Source organism: Macaca thibetana, chromosome 14 (genome assembly GCF_024542745.1).
Source record: "Macaca thibetana thibetana isolate TM-01 chromosome 14, ASM2454274v1, whole genome shotgun sequence".
Lineage (NCBI taxonomy): Eukaryota > Metazoa > Chordata > Mammalia > Primates > Cercopithecidae > Macaca > Macaca thibetana.
In genome coordinates this window covers 105,120,719-105,144,953 of record NC_065591.1, presented here as the reverse complement: position 1 = coordinate 105,144,953, position 24,235 = coordinate 105,120,719, and the positions used below count along the sequence as shown (strand labels likewise).

The 24,235-nt window shown below is 41.7% G+C and overlaps 1 protein-coding gene across 8 annotated transcripts in view; it reads right to left on the bottom strand.

The window, feature by feature from the left end:
* Positions 1 to 21,643, bottom strand: part of TTC12 (tetratricopeptide repeat domain 12) — a 69,511-nt gene extending 47,868 nt beyond the window's left edge. For 2 of the 8 annotated variants that reach the window (XM_050755512.1, XM_050755513.1), the window contains exons 1-8: positions 20,990 to 21,541; positions 19,872 to 19,944; positions 12,704 to 12,867; positions 12,131 to 12,152; positions 11,456 to 11,533; positions 10,494 to 10,615; positions 6,179 to 6,238; positions 1,155 to 1,226 (exon numbers count right to left, since the gene is read on the bottom strand). In XM_050755512.1, the coding sequence (XP_050611469.1) occupies positions 1,155 to 1,226; positions 6,179 to 6,238; positions 10,494 to 10,615; positions 11,456 to 11,533; positions 12,131 to 12,152; positions 12,704 to 12,867; positions 19,872 to 19,929 (576 nt within the window). In that variant the 5' untranslated portion in view covers positions 19,930 to 19,944; positions 20,990 to 21,541. The other 6 variants (XM_050755509.1, XM_050755508.1, XM_050755510.1 and 3 more) reach the window with 6 other exon arrangements.
* Positions 21,644 to 24,235: the final 2,592 nt, after the last annotated feature.

Sequence of the window (24,235 nt, the reverse complement as noted above, 5' to 3'; positions counted from 1 at the left end):
GAAAAGATCATCAACATCATTAGTCACCAGAAAAATGCAGATCAATACCACAATGACATATCACTTCACACCCACTAGAATAGCTACAACAAAAAAATAGATAACAGGTATTGAAGAGGATGTGGAAAAACTGGAGCCCTCATACACTCCTGGTAGGAATGTAAAATGCTGCAGTCATTTTCAAAAACAGTTCGGTAGTTCCTCAAAAGGTTAAACACAGAGTTACCATACGGCCTTGCTATTCCACTTCTAGATATATACCCAAGAGGACAGTAAACATAAAAAAGAAAACCCTGCACATGAATGTTCATGGCAGTGTTATTCATAGCAGGCAAAAAGTGGAAACAACCCAAATGTCTATTAACTGATGAATAAATAAAACATGGTATCAAACAATGGAATATTATTCAGCAAAAAAAAGGAACGAAGAACTGATACACACTACAACATAAATGTACCAGGCAAACATTATACTAAGTGAATGACCTCAGTTACAAAAGACCACAGATCGTATGACTCTATATGGAATCTACCGAACAGGCAAATGTATAGAGACAGAAAGACTGGTGGTTGCCTAAGGTTGAGATGGGGCTGGGGGAAGGGGACTGACTGCTAATGGGTACAGTGTTTGTCCAGGAAGGGATGAAAATTTTTTAAAATTGATTGTAGTGATGGCTGCCTGACTCTGTGAATATACTAAAAGCTACTGAATCATATAGTTTTTATACATTCTACAGATGAATTGTGTGGTATGTGAATTATATCTCAATAAAGTTACTTTTAACGATATAAAATATCTTAGTATGGATAGATGGATAGATAGATAGATAGAGAGACAGGTTGACTGATCTGCATGGTTACTTTTGGGTGATGAGGTTACAGCAAATTTTGTTTTCTCTTTTTGCTTATGTATTTTCTCTGCAGAGACTGAACAGACACTGGTAGGGGATGTTGCAGAAGAGAGTCCTACAACTGGTGGAGCTGAACTGACACCCAAAATTCTTCCCAACTTTACGATCTTGAGCTTTACCTTGGAAAATACTGAAGGATGGATTGATATCTAATCAGCTTGGAGAATCATGGTTCTCCTCTAGCACAACTGGGAGCATCAGTCTGTGATCAAACATGTCAATTACATTCCTCTAAGAACTTACCACACTGTAGTTCTTCAGGGCCAGGTTGGCTTTTCCCATGTGAAAATATGCTTTTGTGCATTTTTCATCACACTGCATAAAAGAGAATGACTGATCAGAAGTTTTAGAAGATGTGAAGTCATTTGCCACTCCCCTCACTACACAGCTAAAAGAGTTAAGGCGAAGCTTTGATTCTCAGGGCAACTACCAGAATTGACAAAACTTTTTTGTGCATTTGTGACCAAACTAATTGATGTCTGCAAGGAGCCTGGGTGCAGCAGCAAGCTCTTCACCAAATTAATTAATGATACCTGCCACTTTTCATTTCCATTTAATGAGACGCAATCAGGAAGCAAACCCTCAGTTTAGAAGAGCTCTTAACACTGGCAGAACATTAGAATCATCTAGGATGCTTGTAAAAATCCTGCCGGCCCTGTACCCCACATCAATTACATTATACTCTGGGATAAGACCCAGGCATCCATAAGTTTTTAAGCTCTCTAGTTGAGGTAAACATGCAGCTAAGTTTGAGAGTCACTGGTTTACTAGAAGAGAACTTACTCTAAGAAAATAGCTGAGGTTACCATTACATCTTAGTGGGCCTGGGAAGTCCCTCCTCCCAAATAAACCACAACATATGTACTGGGACGTTCTGTTCATATTACTTAAGATTAGTAGGGATGCCCCCTTCAAAAGGCAGGATTGAAACTTATGGCTGAAACTAGACCATTTACACAGGGGGCCCTGCACCTGCCTGACCCTAGTCATTATAACTCCACAGGGAATGATTTGACAGAGACATACACTAAAATCTAAGACATCCAGTTAATGAACATTTATTGAACTTCTTTTATATGCAAGACATTGTGCCAAATCAGATGCCCTTCAAAGGTTTAGATATGAAGAGGTTAAGAGTTCAAGCTCAGGAGTCTAAAATGTCCTGGGTGGATCCTTGTTCTGCTACTCAGCAAAAGTGGCATGTTGTTGGCCAGGCCGCCTAACTTTTCTGACACTCATTTTCCTCACCTGGAAAATGAAGACAATAATAGTATTTCTCTCAGGTTGTTGTGAGAAAGAAATTATGTAAAACACTTGGTGTGGCTCTGGGTAACAGAGTATTAGCTGCTATTGCTGCAGTTATATCAGCAGCAATTCATTTCAGAGCAAAAGAGAAAAATCTAAATTTAATAAAAGAGAGCAGTAATAATAAGAGAGAAGAATAACAACAATAATAAAAGAGAGAACAATAATTGTTGGAGAAGCTTTTAGAGATACATTCTTGTGTATATCATTTCCCAATTCACTGCTAAGTGAATGGAAGTCATAATAAAAATAAATGTGCATGATTGTTCAGCCCAAACCATGTGCCAGGCACTAAGCTTTATGGTTCATATGGATGATCTCACAGAAGCTTTAAAACAACTCTACGAAGCAGATACAGTTATTATCCCTATTTTACAGATGTGAAAACTAGGGGTTGGAGAGGCCCAAGGTCACACAGATAACAAGTGGAAGAGCTGGAATTTGAAATTTGGCCATTAAACTCTCAAGGGTTTAAAAATGACACCAAATCTCCTTCAGAAAGGTGCTACAGAAAAGAGCATATAAATGCTATAGAAAATGCTACTGAAAAAAATCAGTGGAAGAAAATATGCTTGAAAATGCAGTCTTTAAAAGGGCATGCAAAGGTGGAGGGATATGGGCTGAGTCTTAGTGACACGTAGAGGTGAAGAGAGGAGGATGGAGGGAGAGTGGGCTGGGCAAGAACTTGAGAGTACAAGGGGCTTTGGGGACAGTCCAGCTGGGATCGAGGGGCAGGTACTGGATGGAGAGAAGATCCCATCTTGAGCCACACTGGAGGAGGGTGAGTCACCAATGGCAGTGTGGAGGTAAGCTGGTAGGAAGGTGGCATGCAGATGTGATCAGAGGAGGGAAAGGCTGAACAAGAGGTATGGTGGGCTGAACAATGAGAGATGAGTAAGGAGAGCAGAACAATCACTTAGAACAAGGGCTAATGTCTGAAGTCCTGGTGGCAGTGGAAGGGAAAGGAAGTGCAGATGCCAGAGCTATGTCAAAGAAAGATCTGACCAGCATCAACTAACTATCAGTGATAAGGGTGATGGAGGATGTGAAGTCAAAACCAGGGGCCTAGATACCTGAAAGACGTGGTGTGTCATTAACAGAAAGAGGTCAGCTAGGGCAGGGAGTGAGAAAGGCTGAGTGAGAAGATGAAGAGTTGGCTTCTAGACATACCGAGTTTCAGATGACATCAAGACTATCAAAAGGCACCTGCAGGAGGCAGCTGACATGCAGCCCTGGAGCTGGGGAAGGGGAGACTGGGGAAGTAGGTCTGAGAGCCATTTGCAGAGATAAGAGTTGAGCCCATGAGAGAAGAGAGCTGTAAAGGAGTAACTGTACAGAGACAAAAGACAGGGAGCAGAGGGGTGATCCCTCACGAATTCACAAAGGATAAAATTGAGGAAGCAGGAAAGGGATGGTCAAAGAGAAAAGAGGAAACTCTAGCACTTCAGCTCATGAAAGCCAAATATTCACAGTACATTCACTGGCAGAGCACCGGGGTTACGGCAGGTGGGGGAAACCAAGCCCCAAGCATTAAAGCCTTGTCCCCGACCTATCGTGTGTCACCGTGAAGTGTGGATAGCTGTGAATTTGCCTTCCTAAGACAATGACGCAAAAGGCTGCTAATGGATTTTTCTCACTAATAGGCCCATTCTCCTTTGACCATGTATCAACCCTCACGAGAATGTTCTTGGGTGAACCCCAGCTTCCCCTTAAAGGAATCCTGCCTTCAGAGGAAGATGTATTTCATTGTGCAAGAAGTGTTCTGCTGAGAAAGAAATGATTCTGGTCCTAATTGAAACCAGCTTTGCTGCCTTATCTTCCTTGACAAGAAACATCAGTCTTGAAATATCACATAAGCTTGTCTCTACCAATTTAAAAGTGTCAAAAAAGATTAAGTTGGCATGAAAGTACTAATACTATTAGTAACGGAGTGCCAGTGACGTTCGCTATTGATACATTAATTTTAAAGACAGCAAAAGTTTTAAATTCACAGCTGTAACATAAAACAAATCATTATTAGTTTTTAGAACTCTTTGTACATTTTTTTTTCTCATTTCTCCAAGTGTTTACCCAAACCTCTTCAACTGGGAGCCTCGCTGGGCATTTAACAAGATTGGCTGCTGAGTGTCAGCGTTTTTTAATGTCAGCTCCATTGGGCCTGCTTGGCCTCGGTTTCACTGTTAATTACATTGTACTTCAATTAACATTTGGGAACAGGCCAGTGTGTTATCCTGAATCAGCATGATGGTATGTCTGCCTCTTTGGCCTTTTTCAGATCAGAAAAGATACTCTTGGTGGACCTGTGAGGAGATCATGTTTCTTCCACAGATGGGAAAGACATCCACACCCAGGGATTATGGGATTCAAAGTTGCAGTGGAGAGGCCCTTTATAGAGGTTAAGAGCATGGGCTTAGAGTTAGACAGACACTAGCTTCATGATCCTGCACAAAGTACTTAATTAATCACTGAGGCTTGATTTCCTCGTCAGAAAAATAGAGAAAATACTGACACTGAACAGAACAGAATAGAATTTTGTGAGCATGCAGCAAATGATGTTGTTTGCTGTTATTACTGGAAAAACCAAGGAAAACATCCTTGTCTCTCTCTTCTCCTGCAGAATAATGGTAGAAAAAGAAATCATTATCAGGCAAGGCAACAAAGCAGGTTAGTGGACCTATGATGGAGCTGTGAAGAGCTTGACGTCATCAGCTTCGGCCCCAACCTTATAACTTAAAGACTATACTCATGCAATGGAACAAAATTTGCCACACATTGTATCTTCTAAGGGATAAAGAAATTGGACACTCCAGATGTCAGTGTGAAGAGGATCCCTAGTGTTTTATGAATGATTATAAGCAGAGGTGACTTTCTCATTCATCCCGGTTTCCTTTGCTTACCCTCTCAACAAGAAATAAAGCAGATATGGCCAGTATGCTGCTAGGAAAGTGTCCTCTTGTTTTCGGACATACTCATTAGGCTAGGGTAGCTGCACTGTACCCAAGAATTGAAGCCACAGGATAAACTTGGCACACTCTCCTGGCACCTCAATTTTACTTGATTCTAAGTTACTGAAAATAATGCTGTTATATCAAAACAAACAGATAACTTTCATGAAGTGCTGTGCAAAATTAACAAGTTTTTTAAGATAAAACACACATCTTAAAAGAAATTTCATGCTTTCTGCTTCTAGTCCCTCTCGAGGGGCTCATGTCCATTCTCCTCTGCTGTTAGCAGCAAGTGCAGAAGTCTGAGAAGCACTAGTTTTGGTTACTTAGTTAAAACCCCTGTGACAGAGTAATTCAGGGGAATGTGGATTAAGGGTTACTTAAATATTTGGTCATGTCCCTAAAAAGTGATTGTGTTATTTCTCTTTTAGTAACTCTTAACATTTCCATCAACAGTCTTTACGTCTATGCGTCTTTCACCATCTATTTTGGCAGATTTCAGAGGAAATGCCATGCGTAGAATTATTTTATCTGCCCAAGGCCTGACTAAAGTTGAAAAATAGGAATTCTTTCTTCTGATTATTCCTCTACAAATAGAGGATGCTATATTTTCAAATTATTAGGGCTGGAGGGAAAAAACACAAACTGACAAGGAAGAACAGCATTGCAGCATTGCAGAAATCAGCTCCAATGGCTGGCCCCGGAAGAGAGAAGGAGGCATTTCCACTAACACATAGAACAAAGTGTCTGATAACACAAGAGTAAAGAAGGAACTGTAGTAATATAAGACACTGAAAATTCAATAGCAGCAGCTCCCTGGATTGCTTTCTAGGAACCAGGCACTTTCTGTGCATTGTCATGACCCTCCTAACAATTCTATTCTATCCCATTCTACAGATGAGGAAACTGAAGCTCTGGCTACAGAGGTTATACCCTTTCCTATCTTGATACACTGGCAGCTGCCTTCTATCTACTTCAGCCCAATACCATCACGGGGGAAAAGAAATACTCTCTTACCTTAAGAGCCCATTCACAATCCACCAGGGCCTTCTCATAGTTCTTAAGTTTCATATAAGCCTGTAATGAAACCAACAGCTGATATTCACACACAACTCTGCATCAGGCAGTTTTCAGTTCATGCAGAAAGAACATTCGAACAGTAGAATGTCAGCGAGAACTATCCCCTACCTAGATCAGTCATGGTCCTGCCAGGAAACAGATGGCACACTTACACTGGGCAACTGAGAGTTGAATCCAGGGACCTCTTCCACGGTGAAGGCAGGGCTTAGGGAACCTGACAAGGGATGCTACAGAATCTCAGAGCTAGCAACAGTGGACAGCCATTACCACTGCTGTAATAGAAGGGACAGAAGGAGGGAGCAATGAACACAATGGGAGAGGATAGCTCTGCGAAAAGAACTGCCTGATATGAGCTGAGGCCTTCACTAGAGCCAAAGGCCAGGAGAATAATACCCAATCTCACTTTTCCTCCTTCCTTCTTATTTTATTGGCTGAATGCAAATGGAGGCTAGAAGGCTGGGAAGCCAAGGAGCCACTCCACACAGGTCAGCCCTCCAGGGCACAGTGCAGGGAAGGATCTAGAGGGACACAGAAAATACCCAGCTCACTAGCTACATCCAAGAAGGAAGAGCTGAATTCTGGAGTCTACCCTGCTGTGAATGTTCCAGAAAAACACCAAATGATAAAGGGAATAAAAAAGACAGATAATTAGAGCCCTCATACACTGCTGGTGGGAATTAAAATGGCACAGGCCCTCTGGAAGATAGTCCGGAAGTTCTTCAGAAGGTTATGTTACCATATGACCCAGTAATTTTACTCCTAGGTATATCCCAAGAAGAATATAAACATACATCCATACAAATGCTTATACATGAATGTTCATAGCAGAATTATTCATGATAGTCAAAAGGCAACAATCCAAATGTCCATCAGTGATGAAGGGATACATAAAATATGGTATATTCATACAATGGAAAATTATTCAGCAACAAAAAGAAATGAAGAGTTGATACATACCATAACATGGATGAATCTTAAAAACATTATGATAAATGAAAGAAGCCAGTCACAGAAGGACAAATGTATGATTTCATTTATATAAAATGTCCAGAATGGACAAAGGTATAGAGACAAAAAGTAGATTGGTGATTATCTCGGGCTGAGAGTAGCAATGGGAGGATTGGGGAGTTGACAGGTAAAGATGAAGTTTTTTGGGGGATGATGATGAAATGTTCAAAAATTGTGATGGTCGCACAACTCTGTGATTATACTAAAATCCCATTAAATTGTGTACTATAAAAGGGTGAACTGTATGGTATGTGAATTACATCTCAATAACGCTGTTATCAAAATATAATAAAAAAGCTCTGCTTCTGTCCTCCTGAGCACAGCAGAAAAAAAATGAAAGAAGTAGAGTGACATATGAGAGTCAAGAGCATCACCATGAACCCTTAGTATCAAATGCCTGGGGCACTCTTTTAGAATCCCTTAGAATTGGGGAAAATCTTGAAAATCAAGAATTGACTCAGAATTCCGTGATCCATTCAAACTTAACTGATTAAGAACTTAGATTGAGAACTAGAGGAATATAAACAAATGAACGACTATTTATAAACAAGCACAATGGCTACTATAACCTCTCTATTAATTACTGGACACAGTAAGTGGTCAATAAAGTCTTATCAAATTGCACTAAGTAGCCTTGAAGCACTCTTCTTCTGGAAAGCTCCCTAAGAGGCAGCACCGATCATCCCATTTGTACAAAAGGATAGCCAAGCACCAGGAGCAGTGGCTTTTCCAGGGTTCCATCAGTCACCAATAATAAAGCCAGTACTACACGTAGGATTGTCCATGATCAAAACTGTACCAGGGTACTGCAACACTCTTAACAACAAACCTGATGAGATATTTGCATGGACAAGCCAATTGTGGGGTTAATGTTGCAACTCACAGGTAATCCAAGTATCCAACCCAAGTGAGAAGAGAGCAGGCAACAGCCAGCAAATGCATTGAAATCATGCCGCTTTTGGCTCCCATAGCAAGGAAGCTGCAAGTGGTGCTTTCATTAACTCACATTCTGTAGTAATTAGAGAAGATGACTCTTTGAGCTATCCGTTCTGTAAAGCATCATCCTTTTCTCCAGGGTCTCAGGTTTCATTTGAAAATTAGGGGATGTGAGAAGGAAGCTGGCATCATTCTAGACAGCTGTGGCCATGATTTCATGGCACTATTATTCAGGAATCGTGCAGACTCTGAAGAAGTCTTTATGGTTTGCAACAATTTCTCTACACGGCCTTTTACTTTTTCTTTTTCTTTCTCTCTTAAGGCTTAGATTAAACACCCTATAACTTCCTCAATCTCTTTCGCTTTTGCACATTTTAAAAAAGAACTACTTTTTCCAAATAGCAATTAAACTCCAGATTTATCTAAATTATACCGGCAATCTATTGATCATAACATTAACTCCAGGGGAAAAACAAAGCAATGAAAGGTTAGGTTTTCTCTCTAGCAAGAGAAACTTTACAGGGTCCTTATTAAGTGTTTTCTAACACTGCATGCATACAGGGGAAGCATTTTAAAAATAGTTCAGTGGTTCAAACGGTTTGTAACACCAGGGAGTACATTTTCCATTTTTTGGTCTCTGTGTAAGTTTTCTCCTTGGGAAAGCTGGGAGGAATCACTCCCTCAAACCTTTTCATTACATTTCCTTATATTTATCCACATTCATTCTTAATGTGATTCTTCAGAACTAATCAAAGTGCTGCTTAAAAATGAGTGCAGTGAAAATATAACTAATTCAGATGAATCAGAGTATAGACAGTCTGAATTAGATATGTCTGAATTACATAACTTTTTTAAAGCAATTCAATTTTATTGCTTTCAAATAACTTCAGAGTAACACAACTGAACAAGCATCAGTAGGCAGATGTTTTTAGAGACCAAATTTGGTAATAAATAAGAAGGAACTATAATTATTCTATTAATTGCTTGCATTTAAGCGATGCTTCTGAATTGTCAACAGAACCTTAACTCCCTTAATTGGACTTATTGTGCCTCCAATGTTATGTAACTAAAAAAGGATTTATTGAACATCTGCTATAAATAAAGCATTAAGGGAAAAAGTATATGGTAGTTTTTGCCCTCAAAAAGTTTATAATCTTGTTCGGGTAATGCAATGTATTGTTAAATCAACCTCTGGCCATCTTTTTTACCGATTCACTTCCTTATAACTAGTTTTCTCCAAAATTGGGATAGTTTAAGTGACACTTCAATTCTAGTCTAACTTATCCAAATTGCTAAACTAGTGAGATTATACTGCTTGGATTTATTTATCATTAAGTCACTATCACTCCCCAGACATTCTGGCCTCTGAATGTCCTGTTTCTTGCTTCCAATCCTCTTTCTCAACATCCCAGAGCCAGACATTCTTAATCTCGAGTTAGGGAAATTGGAGCTGATGAGGACTCTGCTGCAGCCTCTCCCTCTTGCAAATGACAAGGCATCGCCAAGTCCACCTCACACAGGTCCTGCTGACATATTCTGACCATGGGGTAATTACGTCCACGAATCTGCCAAATTTTCAGGCCTGTCCGGCAGAGAACTCTACCACACAGAAACTAAACTACTTTTCAAACACAAGGTCACAGGTGATGGTTTTGTTTCAGTTGAGAGCTATCAGCCCATCCCTTCATTAAGTGGTAAATAAACATCTGGGTGGTTTTTACCTGGTGTTCCAAGAAACTGAGCTCATTTGTGACACATACTAAGGCATAAAAACTTTAAGAAACCCAAAATTTCCAAGACATTGGTTCTAGGACCACTTGTTATCCACTTTACCCCCGTCGCAGAATCTTAAAGAGAGACTGATACAACGAATGAGAAACTAATAGGAGGGCATCCCCTAGGAGTTAAGACTAGTACCAAAAAAGGAGGCTGAAGAAATCTGTTGGTAGCAGAATTCTAAGGTCCTATAGGTCATTTCATTCCACTAGTTTTCTCCTTTATCCACAGGGACAAGTGCATGGTCACCATCAGTGATATGACAGAACTGACTTATACTATGGAGACAGCTGATAATGGGCAGTTCTTCCCAAGTCCTCCTGCAGTGATTTCAAATTAGATCATGGTGAGAATATTTGCATCATGGAAACTGGTAAATGCTACGTATAAGTCAGCTCCTCCCAAACCCAAAACAAGAGCCAGTTCTTATAAACATTTCCCAGTCCAACATCTAGTCTCAACTTTGTTTTCCCAGGTTTAGTGGTAACTATTCCCTGAGAAAGCCCCATGGACACATGCTTGCCTCACTGACCTGGGCTCGGTTGGTGTACAGCACTTTCACGTCCTTCAGCTTCTCCAAACCCTCACTATAGTGCAGGATAGCTGTTTCATAATTGCCTTCAGCAAATGCTTCATTCCCTTTGTCTTTTAGGGCTATGGGAATATAAGTCACACAGGTGAGCTCTCACCACACATCAGAAAATCTCTCAGACTTTATTCCCCCGATTTTCCAATTCTACTTTGAAGGTCTTCACTTCTATTGATCCTAAAGGGACTCAACATTTGTTTTTCTCTGCAGATATTTCAGGACCAGCTTCTTCAAGTATATTTTTTTTCTCCAAATCCACCCATGTCTTCTAAGTAGATTCTCAGAAAAAGTAAACGTTTCTGCACTGAGGCTCAGAACCATACTAAGTTTGCCACAGAGACCAAATCTGTGCATTCGGTGTCTCATAAAGAGGGTCAAATAATTAATTTTCCCAACAAAGATGGAATCATTCAGACCTGCAGCACACACAGCCCTGGGTGGTATAAAATAAATTGAAAACATTCTTCTATCGTATATATCTCCCCACAACATACACAATCCCATCCCTTCCTTTTCCTTGATTTCTCCTCTCTTTCCTCACAGCTGTTTTATTCTTCTTTTCCACTTCTTCATCTATGCCTTAGGCTAGCCAGTGGCAGCTCACTCTCACCCCCCACTACTTCCTGAGCACTGTTTAGTACGATTCACTTTGCTCTGCTAAGTGCACAGGGATGCTTTAGAAAGAGGTTTCACTGGAGGTAGGTACATCCTACCCCCTGCTTGTTGCAGCAGGAACAGAGAAGAGACCACCAACGATTTCCTTCTGGCCAAGTTCCATTGCCTCGAGCCCATCACAAACCTCACCACTGGGAATCTAGATGTCCTCAAATATCAGCATTCAGGCTTTCGTGTGCTCTTTCTAGCACAAATCATCCCACCATTGAAATGTAAGGACTGACAATTACCATCTGCTAAGACTTTGTTTTCCCTTCTTCTCTTGGCTCGTTCCTTTGCATCCTTCTCCACAGATGCCAAGAAGGCCTCTGACAGCAGGGTAATTTCAGATATTAAAAAGGAAAATCCAAATACTATAATCAGTTATTTAGCTCAAATTCAGAAGAGTTACTTTAGAGTCACACGTATGCATATGCACACAGGCACACACACACGCACACACACAATTCTGAGGCAACTAAAATGACATTTTCTTAATTTGACATTAAATGGTAATCTGTGTGCTTTATTATTATACATGATGGCTATGACTGTGCTTCAAATTTGAATTATGTCTTTTTAAAAGAGTTTTTCTTTGAAGACAGATTTTTTTGTTCTGTTTAGCATAATGAGCTTCTGAGCTGAGCAACAGAGAAACTATCTGGATCCCTTGAACAGGGTAAATTGGATGATACAGAATAAATGAATTGAGTTTACAAAAGGTTGACCAACAGAAAATAGAGAAAAACCTCTCAGGGACGTTCGCGCTGACCACTAGTAACAGAATGGGATGTGATATCAGTAGGTTTTTGTTCACAGGTTGTTTGTAAGCCCAGAGGCAATAATTTAAAGGTCTGGGAGCTACACTCAATCAAAATTGGTCCTATATAAAGAATAAAAATTGGGAAGAGAGATGCTATCCTTACCTGAGTTTACTTCTTCGGCACTCTGTAGATGTAGGTTATCATAAAAACAAAGAAACAAATTTCAAAAACCACTCTCTAATTTATATGCATATAAACCAAGAAGGCAAATCAATTACAAACAAGAGGTCATTTCCTTTAACCATCAAAACTGAAGAGATCAGAATTCAGGGGGCTTGCTTTAAATCAGGAGACCTGATTATGGGCACAATTGCTATGGGACTGAGTCTGCAAAATAAGGCTGCCCAGGTCAAGAGACCTCAGCTGTGGCTTATGAGTTGGAAATGAGTTAGAATATATTACCTTAAAAGTACAGCTTAAATATATCACACAAGCTCAGGGGGTGGAGAGGCGAAGTTTTCATTAAAATAGATTCAAAGGGTTGTTCAAAGATAACCCAGAAAGATCAAAGGAAAAAAAATCGAATTTTATACTTTCTTATAAAAAATAAATCTAATGAATCTAAGAAACAAAAGACCATTTCAGCCTCGCCGGACAGTTTGAGATGAAACTACTGCCTTGGTGTAGGTCTTCTCACTGTCTGTACTTATATAACTTCTCAATAGAAAAAGAAACCTTCACAGCAGTTTGTGGAGGACTGATCACAGTCTTATTCAAGGTGGTCCTGCATTCATCCTCCTCCTGGTCTTCCTCCATAAGCAGTAGTCTCTTTTCTGTCTCCAGGACAGCGTTCTGTTGCACAACTGGGTCATCAGAATTCATCTCCTGAATTAAATTGGCTAGAGAAGAAATCAGATGTGACTTAATCAAACAAGATATTCAAAAGACTCTATTCACTAGAAAGGATGGTGCATAAAATGTATGGGAAAGATCTTAAAGAAAAAAAATAGCGCAATCAAAAGCAAAATAGAGCAAGCAGAACCAATGAGAAAAAATTAACATACATACATATATATATATATTTTTTTTTTTTTTTTGCCTAGAAAAAAGTTGCAGGTGAGTGTAGCTATTAGCTTTAAGGAACAGAGTGTTAAGCCATTATTCAATTCAACAATAATTTATGGAGAACTCATTATTAGATATTATGTTGATGTTATAGATAACAATGATGAATAAAAAAAGATCCATTTTTGAAGAGTTTATGAACTTGTGTGGGAGACAAACATGTAAGTATAGGCAGCTCCGAAATCACAAAACAACAGCCCTTAACCCTATCCTCACCTGTCTTCACTGTACTGCCTGTCCAGCTTAGATTCCATGGCCAATCACTTGGCAGTCATCCTGCCCACATACTCAACTCCCTTGCCCCACTATCCCACCTAACAGACAAAATTCCAGCTCTACATGATTTCAATTACCCAATTCTCTCAGTCTGTATTAGGAATGCTAAGTACTGAAGGAGACAGATAGATGCCTGGGGGACTGGTCCAAACTCAACTGGACCTTCAGTGATGCCTAGCAATCCTTGTTATCCTAGGCAAGATATCCTATCATTCCCCCAATGACTTTTAACAGTTTGTAATCTGAACCTGACCATCTCAAAAAGATGACCTTACTTATTAATTCAGAGGAGAGAGATGCCATCAACTTCCTGCCACTAAAACTACGAAACTGCCTATACCTACATCCATCCTTCCTTCCTACCAGGAAAAAGTGCCCATTCTTCAGTGAGGTTAGTCCCTCATCCTGGGCCCAGGAGTCCATCGTCATGTTTTGCATAATCAGGAACCCTGCATCACCAATTAATAATCCTATTGCACAATATTTTCAACCCATTCCATTCGACCAGCTTCTTCCTAAATGTATTTATGTACTTTAAATCTCTCCTAATGCTCTGTCTCCTCCCCTTCACAATGAAACTTCTTAAAGACATTTTCTTGTTCCAATTTCTTCATTTCCCACTGACTCTTCAAGGAAGTTTGAAATTTTTTAATTGTACAATATTTCAAGCATACAGAAAGTAATATAACATTTTTGTTTCTATGCCATTTATAAGTTAATGGTATCTTTTCTCCAGCATGTTTTAATGCTTAGTATTTGTATCATTTAGATTTTACTGCATCACACACCACGTCAAAACTTAGTGGTATGAAACAAACCACCATTTTTGTGGCTTAGTTTACAATTCTCTAAGTCAACAATCTGAGCTGGATTCAGCTGGCCAGTTCTTCCAGTTTCAGCTGGACTCACACATATATCCATGGTCAACTGTCAGTCATCTAAGTGGCTCTGCTTTAGAAAGTCCGCTGGCTGTTGGCTTGAGAAATGCGAGCAACGAGGGGAAGTGTGTCTTACCTTCTCATGAGTGGCATGAGTGCAAGCCCCAATTCACATGCACTTTTCAAGCCTGTGTGTGTCATGTTTGCAAACATCCTTTTGGTCAAAGTGAGGCACATGGCCAACCAACCCAGATTTAAGGGGTAGAGAAATAGGCTCCACCCTTGATAGGAAGAAAGGAATTTGTAACCATTCTTGCAATCTATCAGAATATTTGTGTATGCAATATTTAAACAATTTTTAAAAATAGTTGTATAAAATGTGCATTCATTTGCAACTTACTTTTTTCTCTTAAGATGCTTTAGACATTTGTTCTTGATACATATGGTTCAGTTGATTCATTTAAACCATTATATATACCATAGTTAATCCATTCTCTTATTGATAGCCAGGTGGTTTTTAATTTTAGTTTTTTCTAAAGTAAATAAATGCTGAATTGAATACCTTTATTTACATATTTCCCTGTGCACTTATGTTACAAATCCTTCAGGATGTGGCTGCACCAATTTTTACTCCTACAAAAGTGTACAAGAGGGAGTTCCCATTCTTCTACATTCTTGTCATCACTTGCTAGGTTAAACTTTTTAATTGCTGTCAATGTAATGAATGGGAATGGTATTTCATTAATGTTTTAATATGTATTTTGCTGAATGTGATTGGAATTGAGCATCCTCTTACTGATTTGCACCCATTTGGATTTCTATGAAGAGCCTACTCCTATCCTTGGCCAATTTCCTATTGGGTCATTGTCTCTTTCTTACTAGTTAACATAATTTCTTTTCAAAAAAAAAATTTTTTTTAAGAGACAGTCTGGCTATGTTGTCCAGGCCGGATTTGAACTCCTGGGCTCAAGTGATACTCCTGCTTCAGCTTCCTGAGTAGCTAAGACTACAGGTACACACCACCATGCCTGGTTGATTTGATTGTGAAACAGGGGAGTTCTCTGATCCCCCTCGCAGGACATGCGACAGAGGTGTGGCTTGCCTGTTCAGTCACCACCACTACTCAAACCCCTGAGGGGAGGGGGAGACAAGTGCAGGAGCCCAACTGGGAGCATGTTACAGTGTGTCCTTTTAGCCCTGCCATCTGTGGACGACTTGAGTGTTAACCAGCTCGATGGATCCTCTGCCTTTTCACAAGGTTTTTTGTATCCTGAGGTTCTTTGTGTATCCGGAAGAACCGGGTCACACACAGGCTTAAAGGATGAATGTGGGGTTTTATTGAGTGGTGGAGGTGGCTTTCAGTGGGATGGATGGGGAACTGGAAGGGGGAATGGAATGGAAAGATGATCTTCCCCTGGAGCTTGGCCATCCAGGGGCCAAACTGCCCTCTGACTGCTCCCAGCCAAACTCCTCTCAGCATTCAGACATTCCTCCTCTCTGCTCTGCTGTGTCATTCTGCCATTTGTCTGCTTGTGTCCTCATCTCCTCACCTGCTTGCCTGCTTCTGGAGCCTGCAGTTCAGGGTTTATATGGGCACAGGATAGGGGAGCATGGCAGGCCAAAAGGCAACTTTTTAGGCACAAAAACAGAAATGCCTGTTCCCACTTAGGGCTGCAGAACTCCAGGCCTGAAGGTGGGGTCTTTGCCAGGGAACCACCCTCTCCTACCCACTATTCCCGTCTCCTATCCTTATCAGTTGTATATTCTGGACTGGTTACATGTATTTCCAAGCATCTTCCCCTTGGGTATGCTTTGTCTTTTCATTTGTTTTTATGGAATATTTTGTTGAAGAGATTTTCTTTTTAATCTTAATGTGTTAAATATACCAATCGTTTCCTTTACAATTTAGGTCTTTTGTGTCAGTAAGGTTATAAATATACTATTTTATGGTATTTTATAAAAGTTTTAAAGTTTTTTTCTCATTAAGGTATGTAATTCACCTGGAGTTGACTTTCATGTAGGGCAGGAGCATTATTTGTTGAGAAGTCCCTGCCAGCAATGTGTCTCATCAGCCCTGTAATATGTCTGCTCCAGGCTCTGCATTCCTTTCCCGATTGTCTTTTCCAGCACCAAAACCTCCATGCATCGATTACTATGGCTTTATAATAAATCTTCAACATCAGCTAGGGAGAGTTGTCCTGTTTTTGTTTTGTTTTTGTTTTTGTTTTTCCTGCAGAGTTTTCTTGGCTCTTGCTGGTCCTTTGCTCTTCCATGTAAACTTTGGAATCAGCTTGCTGAATTTTAGTATATACTACTTTGGGGGTTTTGATTTAAATTGCATTTACTGTATAGAATATTTTAAAAATCGACATCTTTAACAAATAAGTCGTCCTATGATTAAATATGTCTCCATTTATTTAGCTCTTCTTTCATGTCTTTTAATTAACTTTTTTTATTGACTCAACTCCACACGTTATTCTAATTTCATTGTTTTTCTCCCTAATGTCCTTTTTCTATTCCAGGATCCCCTCCAGAACACTATATGACATTTAGTCATGTCTCCTTAGGCTTCTCTAGGCTGTGACCATTTCTCACCCTTTCCTTATTTTGATGACCATGATAGTTTTGAGTAGTACTGATCAGGTATTTCATAGAATACGTTGCAATTTGGGTTTATCTGGTATTTTTCTCATGGTTAGACTGGGTTACAGGATTTGGGGAAAAAGACCATGGCACATTATGGCATATCAAGGATGCATGCAATCAGCGTGATTTATCAGGAGGTTAACCTTGATCATCTGTCTGAAATTGTGTTTGTCAACCTTTTCCACTGTAAAGTTACTTTCTTCCCTCTCTTTCCATACTGTACTCTTCGGAAGCAAGTCACTAAATGTATCTCACATTTAAGGGGTAGAGATGCTCCATCTCCTTGAGGGAAGAGTCACTACATAAATTAGTTGGAATGGATTTACTGCTTTCAGGGTAAACACAAATTCCTTACCATGGTTTCCAAGGTCTTTCCTAATATGGCCCCTCCATATTCAGATTGGACTCTTCTCTCCTTGATCTCTTCTTTCCAGCTATATGGGGCTTTTTATTCTTTCACTTCCTCAAAAGCACCACACTCTTTCTTCACTCTTCGCTTTCCTGCCTCCTTACTTCCCACCCAGAATAGTCCCCTGTCATCTCCTCAGTGACCAACTCCTACTCACTCTTCACATTTTGCCTAAATCTCACTTCTTCAGGAAAACTTAATTTGATTTCTGTTATAGACTAAATTGCATCCCCCCTGCCAAATTCACATGTTGAAGCTATAACTCCTGGTATGACTGTATTTGTAGACAGGGCCTTTAAAGAAGTAATTAATTATTGCCCTAATCCAATATGACTAGTGTCCTTATAAGAAGAGAAACACCAAATACATCCACGCACAGAGAGATGACCACGTGAGGGCGCAGCGGGAAGGTGCCCATCCGCAAGCTAAGGAGAGAGGCCTCAGAAGAAACCAAACTTGCTCACACCCTGGTCTTAGATTTCTAAACTCCAGAACTCTAAGAAAATAAAGTTTTGTCATTTAAGCCAGCCAGCCTATTTTGTTACAGCAGCCCTAGCAGACTAATACAACCTTCCAAAGCTGGGTTAGATCCCTACACTTTATAATTCTCTCTGTGTCTCATATTGCACACTTGAAATTACTGTTTAATATCTGTTTTCTTCACCAGACTATTGAAACCATGAAAAGAGGTAATTCTTTGACTATATTCTCTAGGGCCTACCAACACTCAACACATAGCAAGAGCCCAAGAAGTAAATGTACAGAATCTATATACATGTGGCTACATAAATTTAAATTAATTGAAACAAGCCACATTTCAAACCTGGGCTGCAGCCATAAACACACAGAATCCTAACCACACAGAGTGGAGCTATAAGCCACATTTCAAATACTCAATAATCATGTGGCTAGTGGCTACCATAGTGGACAGTGAGGATTATGGCAAATTTTCATCATCACAGAAAGCTCTATTGTACAGCACTGGTATAAATGATAGCTGAATGAACTGTGAGTATCCATAAAAGTTAGCCAGGTTAAAAAAAAAAAAGATGAAGAGGCAGTGGGAATGGCAAAGACCCAGTGCAGAGTGTGAAACACAGAGTATGTGTGGGGGAAACTATCAGCAGTTTATTGCTGCTCAAGCGTGAGGTAGGGAGATATGAGAGAGGTAAGGACAAGGTCATGGGAGGACGTAAGTCCTGATGAGAGCTTGGGATTTATTGTGACTACAAAAGGAATCCAAGCAGAGAAGTGTCTGGGTCAGATTTGCATTTTAGATACATTACTCTGTGGGGAGTATAAACCTGGAGATAGGAAAAACAATCAGGGGGTTGTTGAAATAGTCTGGGTGAGAGGAACCAGAACAAAGGGAGGGTTGGAGAGGATGGCTCTCCAACCAAACTAGATGGCTAATTGGATGCAGGGTTATGAGGTGGGAGGAGTCCCAGATACTTGTAAATTTCTAGATGGTGGTGTCACCAACTGAGACCAGGATGAAGGGGAGGGTACGAGAAGCAGGTTTTATTTGGGAGGGGGAGAGCAAAGGGGAGGGAAAGAGATGATGCCTCAATTTTGGACACATTTAAGTTTGAGTTATTTGTGGGATACAGTAGGTACGACAGTGATCATAGAGGCAGAGGCTCAGAAAAGAAGGCTAAGTGTCCACGTAGATGTGGGGGTCATGAGCATACTGGTGGCAGGTAAAGCTACATGTTTAGACCAGCTGAAGAGAAAGGCAGCAGTGGGCCAAGGCCAGAGCTCCACGGAACAGCACTCAGGGATGAGCAGGCCCATGAGGCACACAAGGCATTATACATGTATCATTTATGATGCCACCCAAACTAGCTTTAAGACCAGTTGATTCTATAAACCCAGACAATCTGCTAGAAGCAGCAATTTCAACATATTTCTTGTATTTACTATGGAAGGTCTGTTTGCCTGTTGGTTGGTTTGTTTCTAGACTCAAACGAGCTCCCTGAACAGGGACTGACAGGTTTGGAAATTCCTGAAAGTGACCTGTGGGATCACAGTACATATTCTTTGAGATCCAACCTGTCTGAGCTTGGGAAAGGACTTTCTCATCTTGAGGGAGAGAAGGGAATGACGATCATAAGCCATCCATGTAATATGATGGATTCTAAAGGAAAGCCATTTGATTTTGCCTCTGCAGCTCTAAAACAGAAATGGCTCTACTCTAAAACGGGAGGAATCTCACACTGATCAATGAGGCTCTAGACCCTTGAAGGGAACAGCTAGGTTCATTGTCAGTGAGGAAACAGCAGCTCGTTTTGACCAGATTCCACAAAGAAGGATACAAAATATGGAGGAAAACCATCAGTCTGAATTCCTATCAGAATGTTAACAGTTTCTCTGATACCAATTAACAGCCAGAAAATATGGCCCCGAGGCTGTAACTTGCCTCTCAATACCCTTCTGTTTAATTTCAATTACATTCTTTCCCTGAGAGTTACAAACCTGTCAAGCCACCCAGGAACTTAGAGTAATCACTTCCCTTTATCTACTCCACCTCTCTCAAGCAAAAATTAATTTATGATTTACTAGTACTTACTGATTTCATCCACATTTTTAAGAAATTTCTGCAGATCTTTCTCTTGATCAGCATCCATTGTGAACCGGAATCCCTAAGGGATGCAGCATAAATGATGAAATTAATAATAATAAAGCACTAAACAGAATGGTCAGGCTTATTAGCATTCTAAAACTAAGAGCCAAGTGATTATTTTTATGACAGTTTTGTTTATAAATGTCAATGAATAACAGTAGGGTGATCCGTTTCATTCCAACTGCTATTTAAGGCCAAGAGGCACTCATTTATGTGCGGCAATGCTTCCACAAAGCTTCCAGCCTTCCTTTCAGTGCAGAAAACGCTCTGCAAATAGTTCTTCCAAAGCTAACATCAATCCCGGCGATTTAGGGACCCGGCATGGAGATGAGGAGAGAGCAGATGACAGGTTGCCAAGGATAGAGAAATACACTAACTCCTGACTTTGATCATGACAGGCCGGTCTAGTCAGAAACTTAAATGTGGATGTGTGACAGGTAACAAACTTGGGGCAATTTGCATCCAAATGTCCATACCTGTTTAAAATACGCCTTTGGCTTGTTTCTGAAGAGTGAAGAAAGGGTACAAATTGGCTGAAGGGATTAGAACATGATGTTACCATGCTCACCAGCGTCTCTTCTGCTCTAGGTACCTTAGACATTATTTTATAGTTCTTTTGTGTGAGAAGGCTCCGTGGTCTACCCAGCGGTACTTAGTGCTTCATACACAGATCATAAAAATTATCAGAAAGCTTGTTAAATACACAGCTTCCTCAGCCGTAGCCCGAGATTTCGAGTCAGTAAACCCGGGACAGTGCCCAGCCACGAATGTAGATTTTAAACCCGTTCCAGGTGATTCTGATTTACGGCCAGGTTTCATAGTAGTGTAACATGATTCTAACACGTAATCTGCCACGAACAAACTGCGAGTGATTTAATCTGAGTCTGGGTGTCCTTATCTCCACCAGTTACAAGCTGTGTGATTCTGGCTAAAGTCACAACCTCTCCGACCCTCAGAGTCCTCACCCATACTATGGGAAGGTTAGAGAGAAACCACGAGGACACTTTGGGGACTGATGTAAAGCACCAGGCACGCGACGAGCGCTCACTGTGAAGCACCCTTACCTATATAAAACGGGGTGGGGTTGCGGCTTAACTGAATGATCGGTAGGGTTTCTTCCAGGTCAAATCTTTTCAACTCCCAAGGAACAGAGGCCCAGTCCAGTGAATTAACCTGCCCAATGGTATGAGGGTTAGAAGGCAGGCACGCGGGTGCAGGGACAGGAGACAACCCCTGTCTCCCAGGGCATGGATCTCAGGGTCCTCACTGCCTGGCCAGTGTCACCCCCACGCTAGAGTGAGAGGGCCAGAGCCAGGTGACGGCGAAGCGACACCGCCCTCGGTGTTTCACTGGGTAGGGCTGCGGCAGCGGAGGCCTGTGCCCGAGCCCCGCGCCGAGCCCGCCCCAGACGCGCGCTGCCCGCCGGGCGCAAAGAGGCCAGGCCGCCCGCACTGTTGCCCGGCAACCGCTCCCCGGCGTCCGCAGGCCCGGGGCCCTCCAAGCAGGTCCCAGACCGCAGCCGAGACCTTCCCATGCTCTGGGGCCCAAAGCAGCGTCCTCTGCTCGGCTCTGAAGGCCAGTCCAGACCAGCTCCCACGGGGTATTCGGGATACCCCGCAGCACCAACCTGACTCGCTCAGCTTTGGACAGGAAATGGCGCAGCGACTGGCTTAGGCCGGGGCGGGGCCAGGAGCCAGGGGCCCCGGGGCGGGACCAAGGGCGGGGTCAAAGGCCGGGGGGCGGGACCGGGGGCGGAACCGGGGACGGGCGTGGGCCCGCGATCACCACCCTAGAGCTCTAGCTCCGGAGCGCGCCAAGTTCAAGGCCAAAGTCGAGGTTGGGATGCCCGATGCCTGGCGCGGGGAGACGGAGGAAGCAAAGTGCTGGTCTCTAAAGCAGCGCCTGCTGCTCGCCTTTTTTCTCCTGAAGAGGGGGTGTCTCACTCCCATTAGCTTAATATCCTTGCCCAAAATGTAAAGTCTCCAGTGTAGTTGTGAATCCGGTTTTGTTCATTGATAAATGTGTGAGTTAGAAGATTTACACATTTATCCTTAGGAGAATTATTTGAGTAACCTTTTTAATCCTCAGTTTTCTCATCTATGAAATGGAGAAATGGCACTTTCTCATACGGTTCATGGTTAAAGTTCTGTAATGGCCCAACAGATTCACCTTGCTCACTGCCTAAACAGAGTTGATTTATCAAGACAGAGGGATTGCAATAAAGAAAGAGTAATTCACACACGGCTGGCTGTGAGGGATACTGGAGTCTTATTACTCAAATCAGTCTTTCCAGCTTTCAGGGATCAGAGTTTTAAAGGATAATTTGGTGGGTAGGGGTCAGTGAGTCAGGAGTGCTGACTGGTAGGATAGGAGATGAAATCACAGGGAGTCAAAGCTGTCCTCTTGTGCTGAATCAGTTCCTAGGTGGGGGCCATAAGACCAGATGAGCCATTTTATCCATCTGGGTGGTGCCAGCTGATCCATCGAGTGCAGTGTCTGTCAAATATCTTAAGCAATGATCTTAGGTTTTACAATAGTTTATGTTATCCCCAGGAGCAATTTGAGGAGGTTTAGAATCTAGCAGCCTCTAGCTGCATAACTCCTAAACCATAATTTATAATTTTGTGGCTCATTTGTTAGTCCCGAAAAGGCAGTCTAATCCCCAGGCAAGAAGCGGGTTTGCTTGGGAAAGAGCTGGTATTGTCTTTGTTTCAAAGCTAAACTGTAAACTAAGTTTCTCCCAAAGTTAGTTTGGCCTATGCCTGGGAATGAACAAAGACAGCTTGGAGATGAGAAGCAAGATGGAGTCAGTTAGGTCAGATCCCTTTCACTATCTCAGTTATAATTTTGCAATGGCGGTTTCAGTGCCTGGTACCTAGTCAGTAGGAACGGGTGGCAGACAACATCCAGAGAATCGTAGTAGGGTTTAGAGCAGAATGAGCTAATGGGCACATTCATTCACGCCCCAAATACGTGCACACAGCCCTAAAGAAATTTCAGTCTGTTTTTCTAAACAAAATCTCAGAGTATTATGTGCAGGGTTACCAATGGAAAAAAAGCAGGTTTTGAGGAAACTTGAGCTTAAGTTCATGGTCAGAAACACCTGGAACTTCTTGGCAAATGAGTGCTTTATGGAAACCTGTTTGGTAGGGAACAAGGGGCCCCTAGACATGGAATTCGTCAGAGGGGAGAGGGATCCAGGCATGGCCAGCTAGCTCTAATGTTGATTCCAAGTATAGCATGTTGACTCTCTTGTGGCCTAGGCCCCATAGGATGCATGCTTGTGTCCTGTAGAGAACAGAAGAGCTGTTTGACTGAAGTCTCTATGATGTATTGGTCCACATGCCATCCTGCTTGGGTACCCCCCAATGCAGCATAACACAAAGGGGCCAGGGATGTTCTGCTCCTCTTGGCAGCTGAACAGGTACAGCATCAGCAGAGTGAGCCTTTTCGCTCATCAGCTGCAACAGGAGACCTGGGGGTCCCAGCAGGACATGGTCACAGTGGCTATCCCAAGGGACTGAGGTGCCTCAGGAGAAGTAGCAGGGAGTGTAGGTGCCTGGCAGGAGCAAGGACGTTGATGAGCACAGGCCAGGGATCCTCAGAAAGATATAGGGTATTTTACAGTGACCTTCCAGCCTATGGGAATTGATGGAGACAAGAACCAGTGATGTTTTGGTTATCACCATTAGTATCATCCCATTTCCCTCTTGCTTGTGAGGCCTTGAACACATGAAGGCTATATGCCTATGGTCCCCAAACTCAGGATGTTTCTTATCACTTTGAGGCCAATTGTTCCAAATCACTTACTTCCTATCCTACTGCTCTCTTCACTAAACTCCTTTCCTATGTTCCAGAGGTATCTGCTCACAACTGACTGTACCACATAACCATTCACTCACATATTCGTTCAGCAAATGTGAGTGGTCTATAGTGTGCTAGATGCAATGGAAGGCCCCTGGTGTGCACTTGACATATATTCATTACACGCTAAGTGGTTAAGAGCTGGGGCTCTGGAGCCATTTTGCTGGGTTCAAATCTCACATCTCCACCTATTAGCATTCATTAAAATGTCTTTAAGCACCTACCATGCACTATTGTGCTAGGTACTGGGGATCATATTCCTCCTCTTTTATTGCTAACACTACTGAAACCATCCTTACAAACTTTATAAAATTAATCAGTGAAGCAGGGAAGGGGAGAAATAAAATAAGCCCAGCTTGCAGCACATTCAGCATGAACCACGAGGTCAGCTTGTTCTCTGGCCTGCTTCTTCACAATTGTTTGGTGTCTGTTATCTCAGCATCACA